At 40.6% G+C, this 12649-nt stretch overlaps 1 protein-coding gene across 1 annotated transcript; it reads right to left on the reverse strand.

The window, feature by feature from the left end:
* Nucleotides 1-941: 941 nt before the first annotated feature.
* On the reverse strand, nucleotides 942-7534 carry LOC115693958 (uncharacterized). Its single transcript, XM_030621037.2, has 14 exons — nucleotides 7372-7534; nucleotides 6445-6535; nucleotides 6229-6313; nucleotides 5832-5916; nucleotides 4942-5011; nucleotides 4475-4544; nucleotides 3574-3619; nucleotides 3012-3261; nucleotides 2677-2882; nucleotides 2492-2566; nucleotides 2270-2339; nucleotides 2061-2141; nucleotides 1335-1414; nucleotides 942-1221 (listed from the first exon to the last, which is right to left on the reverse strand). Exons 1-14 carry the CDS (start codon nucleotides 7488-7490, stop codon nucleotides 1143-1145), a joined length of 1407 nt encoding a protein of 468 aa, XP_030476897.2. The 5' UTR covers nucleotides 7491-7534; the 3' UTR covers nucleotides 942-1142.
* Between the last annotated feature and the right edge of the window lie 5115 nt (nucleotides 7535-12649).

The raw sequence follows: 12649 nt of genomic DNA on the forward strand, positions 1-12649 counted from the left end.
AATTCTTTATTGAATGCCATCATATTACGAAGGTAAAAGTACATATGTTATTTGTTGGCAGTGTCGTGCAAACGATTCTTTTCTCACGTTAGGTCTGAATCTCAATCTCAAAAGATCTAGACCGCCTTTACTTATTGTGATCATCTTCCACAGTTGGATTGTTGACCAAGTCATGTTCGTACGTGATGAAACAATACGCAGCCTTACTAATCGTGATTAAAAAAAAGCATCTTGCGAATCAAACTGCAGACGTGTAGCTAGTGAGTCATTATTATTAGTCCTTACTTCTAATAAACAATAGTTCACTTGAAATCTGAGGCAGGGCGGGAACACGCATGTGAACGTGGGTGGGTGTATGAAAAGTAAAAGAATGGCAACCCGGAATTCTTAGACTACAAGTGTTCTCAAGTGGAGCCATTAACTTTTGACGCGACCTGAGAACCCTACTTAACACAACGTAATACGACTAGCTCAAAACGGACACGACTAGACACGTTTTGAACCTGTTGTTAGCCCGGAAAAACAAATTACATCACATTGAAATATTTTAATAACACAAAATGACACGAGTAACTCACACGAACGGGATGACCTGATGCACGAATAACCATAACATCATCCCATTGATGATCATCACTGAACTAATCGGAGATTAGGATTGATGCTACTGGTACTCCATACTAATGGTAGAGACGTAAAAAAGAATGCCATGTGACACCGATCGCATTAGTAGAGATGTAATATTTACCACGAAACACACGAAAAATTACAAAGATTTGAGTCACAAGAGGAGCAATCAACCTTGGCTCATTAGGATGAAGCTATCTACACAACCTATGCCATTTATACAATGTAGCGCTGAAGCAGTCAAGCACAAAAACTGTCAACAGAACTTACGATACAAGTACAGAGCATTTACAATTGCAAATGAAAGACAGATGGAACAAAACAAAAACAGATTTGAATATTCTATTCTGAAAATTCGCTAGTGTTTACTCAAACCAGTAACACCGTCTACAAAGTATCCGTATAAACATCAGTTATGGTTAAGAATTTTTTACCATCTGCTAGCCCCACTCCAGCTGATTTATATAAAAAGTAAATCAGATAAAAAGGGAGAAAAGAGATTTGCAAGATTATACCTAAACATCATATACAGGTAACCGCTCCTCTATGGAAACACGGCAAATTGGGCACTTCTTACATTTCTGAGAGCATGTACTGCACAACATAGAGAAAAACAAAAATTGATACAGGAAAAGAGAGAAAATCCGCTATATGGAAATATAATAACTGAGAGAAACTTTAAACAGCCCCAATTTACATAACCATACCTGCAAAGAACACGGTGACGACAAGGAAGCAGTACGATGCTAATTTCTCTCTCAAAACAAACCCTACACAAAACTTTTTCCTGCCAAATAATGAAGAAAAAAGTTACGATATTAAACTGCACTGATCGTAAATCCGTCCAGTATACATTGAAAATAGTCTTCAGCAAAGGTTTCTTCTTCCACATTTGTGAAAACCTAAGGAGAAATGAGAATTCCGCTGTCCCACATTGTATTAACTCCAGTAATCAGTTAGTTCACTGTAAAGGAGCCAAGGCTTATATGATCCATAATGCTGGGGCCTCAATCCAAAATAAATGAGCAATTGGGAGGAGGGTTCTCCCTAAAGTACAAAAGTCAACAAATCTTTTTGGCCTATAATGGCAGTAAGGGGTGCGGGGGATGTTTCAATTCGTTGCTTTTGAACGATGCCAAGGGGATAAGCTTGACTTTGCAGCCTCACAACCCTCTTAATGAATGATTTCCCAGCTATCAGTCTTCAACAGATGTAAAGATCCATGTGAAAACAAGAAATTCCTGAAGTGTTCTAGATGTGATTATCCTGAAGTGTTCTAGATGTGATTGTGAAGCTAGCGAAGGCATCGCCTTTCACATACATCTATGGTGGATGCAGAAACTTAAATTACGAGCCCTGACAATGTCTACAATTGCAACTAATCATGGTTAACAGAAAATGTGGCAGAAAAATAACAATTGATAAGCCCTTACATTTTGAAGTCTTTCGAATTCCTGCTGACTGAATTTTGTGATTTCTGTTTGCTCACCTAGAGCTGCTTGAAGTCTCCAAACCTAAAAAAAAAATCCAATGGTCACTCCTTATTTTAACAAATATGATATGGACAAAGTCTTCGGCGGATCAAAATAAGATATTCTTCCTAATGTAGTTATATCAAAGAAAGGAAGACTGAGAGCCGTACCTCCTCAGCTAGATCCCTTTTAGGCATTTTTTTCACTACTTCTGGTGCATAACCACAAAAGGTGTTATAGCTGCAGAGATAAAAGTGTGGTCCAATGGAAAAGAAAACACCATAAAAAAAGTGCATTGTGAAAGCACTAGAATGACCCCGGAAAAAAAACACTAGAATGAAAACTAAGCAAGTCAAAGAAGATATTCAAATGCAAAAGGGTAAAAAACCTACCCAGAAGCACCCTCTTGGCAAAGCCGAGCTTGTTCCTCGCAGCTTCCCTCATCAATTGACCACCATCCCAACAGCCTGATGGAACAGGTGTCACACATGCAGTAAGAATAACTTGCAAAAGCAGATGATCACATTTAATTTGTCCAATGGCTTGCATAGCATCCTTCAGTTAAACATATCATTACCGGGAACCATGGTGCAGGAATGCTAGACAGTCATGAACTCTTGACGAAAACATAAAGTATCTTCCAGCACCAGCACCACTCCGCAGAAGAAGAACTATTCTCTCCACTAGCCTAGAAGCAGCAAATAGTACAGCAGTACCTTGCAAAAGGAACAGTGGAGAGAAAAGAATTGGGAGTGGTATATATCTAGCAGCAGAAGGTGTTCCCTGAAATTTATAACAAATAAAGAAACTGTCAAAAGAAAGTGTTCCAACATCATGTCATAGCATCTAATTTTTTAAAACGAAAACAGAGAGAGATGTCAAATACTTAGCTATAACAATATTTGTACACACCTGTAAGCGCATACAAAGGAGGACCTGGAAACCAATAATTGGAAGTTTCATAATGTGGCCACCAATTTCTGGCAAACCACATAGTCGATCCTCATTCTGATCCTCAGTTGATGAAACTACTAAGCCACTGTTCCAGTCAAGATATGTAATAGTTGCAGAAGATGAGCCAGGCTCCCTTATGCGAGAATTTCGATGTATTATGGGATTAGACCACTTAGTACAAACAAGGAAGGCAAAGCACTCTGCGATGCTGCAGAAAAAGGCAATGTTACTTGATCTTGTCACAAAACTCCCAGGAAACATAGATGTTCAGTTGAGGAGCAAACAAGGCACAAAGGTTGGAATAAAGTATCAACGCTCATCATTTGACTTTATTCCACAAGAGGAGATTTTATGTTCCAAGAATCAAAATTCACCAGGATGAATGGAAAAGGCTGAACTATAATTCGCCGAGAATCTAAAAAACTGGGTGCTGCATAGATCTAACAGCTGGGGCTAAACTCCAGGTGTACAGTAAAAATCCACACGATAAAATAACAAACAGAGATTGATAAATATGTACCCAAAATTTATAAATAAGTCCCACCAGCCAAGAGCACCGACATCTCCTGCGAACAAAATAAGAGAAAAGGTTAACATGGAGATTTTGGAAGGTTATATAGGCAGCCTTCCAACTTCTTTTTCCTTCAGATTAAGAGATTAAGTGAGTTTAGTACCTTAAAGCCATTTTCCCTATTCTTGCCATCACATTTGTAAACTTACTTGAAATTACAAGATGTTCGAGAAGACACATATATGGTCAAACTAATTGAAAGTCGCACTTTCAGAAGATGCAAATGCCACTTATCTTAGCTATGATACTATTACTAAATTTATAAATCATCTGAATCCAGACAACAAAAATCCCATTTGTTATGTCAAAACTGGAGAGGTGACTACCACACTAGAGAAATCACCACTACTATAAAAAAAATCAGCAACAACCACTTGTCTAGCAGTACTGTCGAGTATAAAGCGCAGAAGATCTACCTAAATTGCATTAAACATACAGGAGATATTAGCTCTATGAAAAATTGCAAGTTAAATTCAATTTGAACGAGTAAAGACTAGTATGGTTCATCTATGAAGATTGTAGATATCAAAAAAGACATATGCGGAAAAAGGGGATAAAGATACAGGACAAGTAAAACATCATCACTGACATTTTAATGAAAAATACATCACAACCACAATGCTTTACTACATATTTTTTCCGGTGTATGCATGACAGACTGTGACGAAAGACAATCATATATGTTTTGGCAGGACCCTTAGGACATTTACAACATTTGCCTGTCCACCTCCACATAAATAAGTGGGATTAGCACCTCTCACTATGTAACTAAGCATCAACCTTCATCACCAGAACCACTTCTAGTTGGAAGTTACCAAACAAAGATTGACAAAAGTTTAGCTGAATGTACCACACAGCTTAAGCAAGGTGAAGACTGTGGCAGCAACAAAGAAGATCATGGAGATTGCAACCCAGAAGTGCTGTCAGCAAAAAGATTGACAACTCATCAGTACTGAAGTATGAAAAGAGAAAAAGGGCACCAGAGAGCATAAATCAGTGAAAATGCTTGAGAAAAGAGACAGGTCAATGCCCTGTCTAGGAGAAATTTCAGATACAAAGGTGGTCCTACTAAACACCCCAACAACTTGCCATAGTATGCCATCCAAAGTGTAATTCCACCAGATCATCATCCCATCGTATAATTAATGCCAACATCCCAGAAAATGTAACAGTTAACACTTCAAAAATAAGAACTGTCATCTAAGCAATCAGAATGACAGATATCGCAAAAGGACGATATAAAGCATGTATCAAAAAATAGCTTTCCAGCGTCCTGGTATAGGTTATTAATATTTTCACTGAATTAAAACAACTTACAGGAAGTGTCTCCCATATTGCCTCGTCACTCATGCTTACATCGTCCCCCGGCATCAAAGCCCTACACATTCTGTAAACCATAGAAGTTGAGCTAACTATCAGACATGAGGTTCAGCAAATTGCTACTGCACTAGGCATGGGAGGAAAAGGCTTCCAGAGACCTAAAATCCAAAGAGTACTGTAGGCTATAGCACCAAATACTTGTGTCTTCATGATGATTGAAAGAACTTCAAAAAGTAGACCAACAGAAGGAGAGACTAACAAGCTCCGAGATCAGTTCCAGTGAGGTCATACTTGATGGTGCAGGAAGAGAAAGATGATGAAGTCAACAATATCACCAATCGAGTCATAGGTATTTAACATATTTATACCTAGCGACATTTTTCTTGCCAATCATTCAGTAGTTTTTGAACTGTCGGTTAAAATGCTTCTAGTGCATAGAAAGAGAATTTGACATAAAGATTAAACAGACACATATTCGCTGATTAATGCGGTTGAAAGACAATTGCTTCTACAACAAAACAATATGGTAAGACGGTGCCTATAAGAACACCCAAGTGCATATGCAAGCAACAATCCAAATACTTATTCTGGTCCCCAAGACTGTATAAATTAGTCCATATAAGCATGCAGACCATTTTATACAAACCGGCCACGGAACTATCCCACCAATATTTCTACAATTTCAATCATAACACCCAAATAATTATAATGACAACTTCATTTCTTGATTGACCATGCCATTATCCATCTTATTGATCTGGACAAGCCAAAAAGAGAGAACATGTATTGCTCGCAAAGAAATTAAAATAAACCACTTTAAAGAAAAAGCAACGTCTAGCAGTCTTCCATCAATAGTGACATAAATCAACAATTGCGAGAGAACATACCTAAAGTTGTCAATAAGAATAATTATTTCCAGCGCCAACAAAGGAAGAAAGACGATCTTCAAGTTCACAGCAGGGTAGCTACGAACTGCACAAGAAAGGAAACAGAGAAAATGAAGGAGATCAGTTATAGCTCAAAATGACAGTTCATAATTCTCAGGAATATACCACTCTTACAAAGAAAAAGAGAATGAAGGCAATCATCTGACGAATCCACATGACAACAGAAAAGCATGGGGAAACAGTAGAAAGAATGAGACAGCGCAATATTCCTTGCGAAAATCTTGGCAGATAAACAAAGTAAGCAATTCTGACTGGGCATGGCAGCTCAGAAAAACTGGAAAAACATACAATAATCCGCAGTCTAACAAACCAATGATACAAAGAAGGTAGACTGTACCATAAACGCTCTCCAGATATATACAAAGAAGCAATTCAAATGCAACAAGCAAAGGTGTCGCCACAATGGCATGGCAAGGGGCCCACTGTCCAAAGAGAGAAAAGTCAATAAAGTCCCAGAGTCTTGCTACAATATCAAATTTCGACATAATAACAAATAAAGATGGGATGAACGGGGCAGAAACAACCAGACTTTTGGAAGCTCTATTGAACCTACATGACGATTATGGGGAACTGATGGTGCTGGTAATGAAAATCTCCCTCTGGCAACAACTGCATGAAATACCCAAAGCGGGAAAAAGATTATCCTGCACGTCAAAGTCGCCTTATGTTAACCCTCATATTACTGGAACAAAAAAAGTAATAGTGAAAAAGCAAGGTCGAAGACATCTCAATGCACATAGATGCTACAGGGTTTCCAAAGGACACCCAGGACATCGAGAGTTGTGATCACACATCATGCTACTGACAAATCTGCAACTTAGAAAACTTAATTTTGCATGCTTAATCACCGGTTTCTTCAGTCTTGCATGGCATCCCATACTGGAGCACAAACAAGTAACATAAATACACAAGATTGATGGCTAAAGCACTGTAAATTGATCACCACCCTCACATAATTTCCTACTTTTTCCTTCTCCCCATCAATATAATCGTGTTGCGAGATTGCATCCGCCGATTCTCAATGATAAGCATAAACAACTCCCAGGAGCCTTAACCCAGTGCCTAAATCATGAAAAGGAAACCCGACTCCTGGATTCCTATTTCAGTTTGGAATAATCTTGTGCTTAATTTGGCATACAAGAAATGCGCATACTCCGTCAAACCCAAGTCACTGTCAAGAAGACACTGCAGATTATACTAGGAAGAATTATGCGGACCACCAAAGAATTAAGGAAAGGAAAAGCGAAACGTTCCTTGCCCAGAAAAGAAAAACGAGAAACCGCAGCTCCTACCCAACCAATCGCGCAATCAATAATACCTTGGACACACAACGACTCAATCAACATAGCCACACAGCTAACGAGAACTAGAACGACCGTCGAAACCATCGACCCACAACAACGACCAAAAAAAAAAAAAGAAGCACGAAAAACAGGACATTCCCCCACGCATCAAACATCGAATCAGCAGGAGTACTGACCACCAGGAGTAGAACACGACGCGGTCGAGCTTGAGAACGAGCAGGAGCGTGAAGGCGAACAGGAGGCCGTGCGCCACCAGCGCCAGCGCGGACTTCAGCACCCTCCGCCAGCTCATCATCCTCCCCCGTCCGCTGCTCCCTCAGTCCGTCGTCCCCCCCCCCTCGCCCTCACCAATTCATGGACCAAAAGGAGAAGATGGGTCGATCCGATTCCCACCAGAAGCGAGAACCCAGAATCCCCCCCAACCCAGCGAATTCGCTTCCCTCTCTCCCCCTCCCCCTCCCCGGTTCTAGCGTTCGAAGGAAGTCAAGAGCGCGAGCGCGAGCGCGAGCGCCATTGAAGGAACCCCGTCGTCTTCAATCTCTCTCCCTCACCAGCTAATCGTTTATTGGGTCCCTTCTGCGAACGCATTCAACACTCCCGGTCGGCAGTTCGTTTCTTTCGGATTCGTTTATTGATGGACATAAAACAAAACGCATTTACTGAGGATTCGTCATCCGCTCTTCCATCCTCCCTCTCTCTCCCTCTCCCTATCTCTCTTTTCATTACTTTTCTTTCACGGCAAAGTAAAAGCTAACGCTACCGCAGCCGGACCCCCGCTCCCCGAACCGGTTCGCTTCCACCCCGCGCTGCTCCGACCCCGACGGACCGTTTCTCGGACCGGATTAGCAGGTTCTCTAGATTTAGGATTAATAACACAAAAAATCTCAAATCGGTATGTCTGTGATAAATTTATTATTAACTAATTTTTCTGTCACCAAAAAATTCCAAACTAATATATTTGTGATAAATTTACCATCCGTCAGTTTCCGTTAAATTGGCTAATTTTTCACAAATCGGTGCACCTGTGATAAACGGAGATAAAATCCCAAATTGATACACTCGTTAACTATCACGCGTCATTTAATTCGGTAATTTAAAGGTAAAATTTAACGGAAAAGAAGGTAAATTTATCACAGTTGTATTTAAAGTAAATTTGTCGCAAATATATTAAGGTTGTTCGAGCTATTTACCCTCTCAATTTAAGGCTTTTTTTAAAACCATTCCCAACCCAGTTCGGTGGAAAGAGACTCGCATGTCGTTTTACAAATTAATCTGCTTTCCCCGGACCCCCCAAAAAAAAAGAAAGGATTATCCTCCGCTAAATCATCAAAACATCTTAGGCTAACATAAACAAAAGTTACGTGGCCCAGGTCATGCGTTGACATTCCCCCAATCGGGTCTCGAGCGAGACGTTTTTTTTCCCCCGCGCGACGTGGAGGGATGGACGGCCGGGATCGAGCTTTCGGTCACGGTCCCGTCGCCGTCGGAGGGGTTAAAAGGCCTGAGGCGGGGGGGGTTAAGGCGCGGGAGGAGACAACCTGGGCGGTGGTTAGGGGGAGTTGAGTTAAGCGTGTCGGGTTAGGCGAGAAGCCCGAGAACGAGACAAAGTTTTCCCGGTTTCTGTGTGCGCGTGTATGTGCCGCCATCTTTCCGAGTTTCTTCGGCCCACAGAGAAGGAAAGTCGGAATATTTTTCTTTGAAAAATTTTCGAAATTGGATCCCGGGAGAGAAAAACAGGAGTCCTCCGTTGCGTGAGATTTACGACTAGCGAATTTCTTAAAAGACTTTTCTAATCGGTCCTTCTCGAGCAGCTCCCTTTCGTTGGTCGGAGTTCTCCCTTCAATAGAACTCACTTTAGATCTCTTTCCGGCTCTTTGTAAAACGATCACTTGTAAAATAAGTGAGGAACTAATGTCTCGAGAAATATTCAAACTTGCGTATGCTGTGCTTCTGACCTGTAATAATCACCTATCGAAATGAGTTCGAAGTTGGATTTTGCTCAAAAGAGAAGGTCCTAGTAATTAAATTAAAAATATTTTGGGAGTGATGATGAGTGTGTTGATTTTTCTTGTGACCATTGAAATCCCATAATTTTGGCTTAGTGATGACAAAAAAGATTTGTCCTTGCAAATCAAGCGGGTGACACGATTCGATTCCCCTCACCACCAAAAACCAAACAAGATCACGTTTGGAGGTTTTGACCCGTTGGGTTGTTGAGTTGGTGAGGAATTCCACGATTTCGGAATTTACCTAACTTGTGGAGTTTTTCGTTTTTAAAAAAGAAAAACTAGTGAAGTCAAATTCCTTTTTGTCAAACTAATAGTCCAATCTCTCGATAGGGTTAGAGCAATTTTTCAATATAACGGTACTTGCTTAATCTGGAAACGATTCGAAGTAATACCTTATCATCGATACAACGGGAATTCACGATATGCACGCAATCAAATATAACAAAATCTGCATCAGATTATATCTCGCGAAAAGGAAAAAAAAAAGGCAATGGGTGATGCCTCCGAACAATACTAATTACAGGTGGATTCATAAGTAAGAGATCGAAATCAACCTTTCTAGTCCCTGATAAGTCTATAATTGCTGCCCGTCCGGCTACCTTCCACTACGTAAAGCCTCTTTTTGGGGGCACAAATTTCATTAAAAAAAGACTATGTTTCACCGGCCCACCACCAAACTTTCGATTCAGTGGATTAATAATCATCATCGCCTTGATTCAATATCAATGACCTTACGATCAACCAAGGGTCGGATCTTAAGGAAACGTCAAGGACAGCGTCGAAAGTTTGTGGCCCGGCGACGAGATTCTCGGCTTTTGCTTTTCATCCATCCCGACAAAGACGGCAACGTACTCTGCGCATCGATGCTGGGGTTTGAGGGTAAGATTTCAGTGGTTTCGTCGTTTCTTCGAGAATGTCCAAAGCCTCTTTGGTTTTTCTTTACCGGTCCTTTCAAAGTTTCTTGCTGTGTTTTGTATGAATTTCCGAGACGATTTGATGGATTTTTCCCGGTGTCGTGTCCTCCGATTCGTATTTACATCAAAAGGGTCTGATGGTAATCATAAGAATTCCTGTTCAGGGAATGATTTAAAACTTGCCAATTTATGTAAGGCCAGCGATTCTCGACACAACACGATTCGAATTCGACATGAATTTCTATGAGAAAAATCGCGACTTGACATGAATCTGCCGAGATGACATCAATCGATGCGAATAAGTTTCGTCATGCTCTGGCAATACCATTTCTATTGATGGGTCACTCATTTGTGCACTTCATATTCTCTCTCGGATGAGTTCGTGTTGTATTTCGAACTGCGTTCTGGTACCGTGTCAAAGAAGTATGGATCTCGCGATTTCGCATGAGTTCCTAGTCTTCGATCGCTTCATTTCGTTTCTTCGAGGGGTGGCATATTCAAATCATTAATTCCTCCCTCTTCTTCTCTTTTTTCAATTGATCAAACATCTTTATTTCTCTCAGATAATTAAGGGTAAATATCATGAAACTCTAAATTTGTACACTTGTGACAACTACTAAAAATCACAAACTGATATAGTCGTGACAAATTTACCATCCGTTAAATTGAATTAATACAATGAAGAACCACAAACCGGCATACTAGTAACAAATGGATAGTAAAACCCCAAACTGGTATACCAGTCAATTGTCATATGTCATACAACTCAAAAATTTGAAAGTAAAATATAACGAAAACTAACGGAAGATAAAATTGTCACAGATGTATCAATTTAGGTTGATAGTAAAACCTCAAACCGGTATACCAGTCAATTGTCATATATGTCATACAACTCAGAAATTTGAAAGTAAAATTTAACGAAAACTAGCGAAAGATAAAATTGTCACAACAGATGTATCAGTTTAGGTTTTTTTTTATGGTATTAACCCAATAATTAATTAGGTATCTTAACGTCGGAGAAGGCATCTCATGTATACCCATCGTCCACCACGCCACGTGTCCAAGAATGCACGACAGATGCTTCGACCACATGCCACGCCCAAATTACAGCACTCAGTATCTCAAATCTTGGACCCCACTTTTCCTTTTCTAAATTTTGGTCCACCTATCGCGAGACGACAAGTGGAGGTCGTACGTTGATCTGCCGCTCGATAGAGGCCCCATCTTGGTCGATAAGTGGGGGCCCTCGCAAGTAAATATTCAATCCAACTCCCGATTTGCTCAATCTAGTAACGCGGAAACAAAATCAATTTAGGAATTATCGAATGTCGGTATCGAGGCCAATTCGAATAATCAAATCCCGTCTATAGAAGTAGGCCCCGGGCACTAAGACCAGAAAAAAATCTCTAAAGGAAGAAAGTATTCGAATATAATCTCCCCCAAAAAAAGAAAAGAAAGAAAGGATGGCCATGCGTGCAGGTCCCGGTTAGCGCACCTGAAGATATTCGCATGGCCGTGTCCCTATTACGTTCCACTTTGTGAGGCTGACATTAGTGGCAATTACATCTATCGGGATTGGGCTTTCGGAACGAATCACATTGATTTCGGGATATCATCTATGTTTCTCAAGCGCGGGAAGCATGGAAAGAAAGGAAGAGGCAAAGGAAAAAGGTAAAGCATTGAGGGTGCGATTGACGTTCTGGACGAGAATTGAGATGTGATTGGATAGAGTGAGATAAAAAAAAATCCCCGGATAGTGATGCGGGCTTATCTAATCTTATCAAGTGTTTTGTATGTTTCGAGATGAGATTGGAAAATAGATAAAAAAAAATTGAATGAAATAAGAAACTAAAATTTAGAAAATTCCATTACATTGAAAAACTGAAAAGGAAAACCCTAGATCTAGCGATTACTGCTGCCATGGTAGCCGCAATCGAAGATGACCACCACCAGTGTCCTCTCTGCATGGCGGCACAAATTCGAAGATTTGAGATCGCAATAGAGAGAGGGGGGCGAGCAAATTTCACGCGACCACTAACATCGTCTCATAGTGATCAAGGTCTGAGTTGCTGGCACTGCCGAGAGATTTTCAACCTCTCCATCGCCATCTTCACCTTGCCCCTCATGTGGTCTATGTCCTCCACGAGGATTCTCTCTTCATAAGTTGTCGTCGCTGATAATAATGTTGTCTCTACAAACAAGACAACAGAGGACTACGACCATGCCTAGGATCGAGACGGGGTCGCTGATGATGAGGGTCAAATCAGCTCAATGACAGTCGATGCTTTAGCTAAAGTGGTCAATCCTGTTAAATTGGGTCTCGAGTTAGCTCGTGTACAAGACCCGACCCGACCCAATCAATGGATTGAGTGGGGGGTTTTTTTTTTTTTCTTGGAGCTCCGTAACAATTGATGCTTTTAGCTAAAATGGTCAATCATGTTAAATTGTGTCTTGAGTTAGACCGTGTACGAGCTCCGACCCAATTAAAGGATAGAGTGGGTTTTTTTTTCTTCGAAAGTTGTAACAGCACA

This window comes from Syzygium oleosum, unplaced genomic scaffold (genome assembly GCF_021117445.2).
Source record: "Syzygium oleosum isolate NSW1041296 unplaced genomic scaffold, Sole_v2.1 Sole_v2.09, whole genome shotgun sequence".
Classification (NCBI taxonomy): domain Eukaryota; kingdom Viridiplantae; phylum Streptophyta; class Magnoliopsida; order Myrtales; family Myrtaceae; genus Syzygium; species Syzygium oleosum.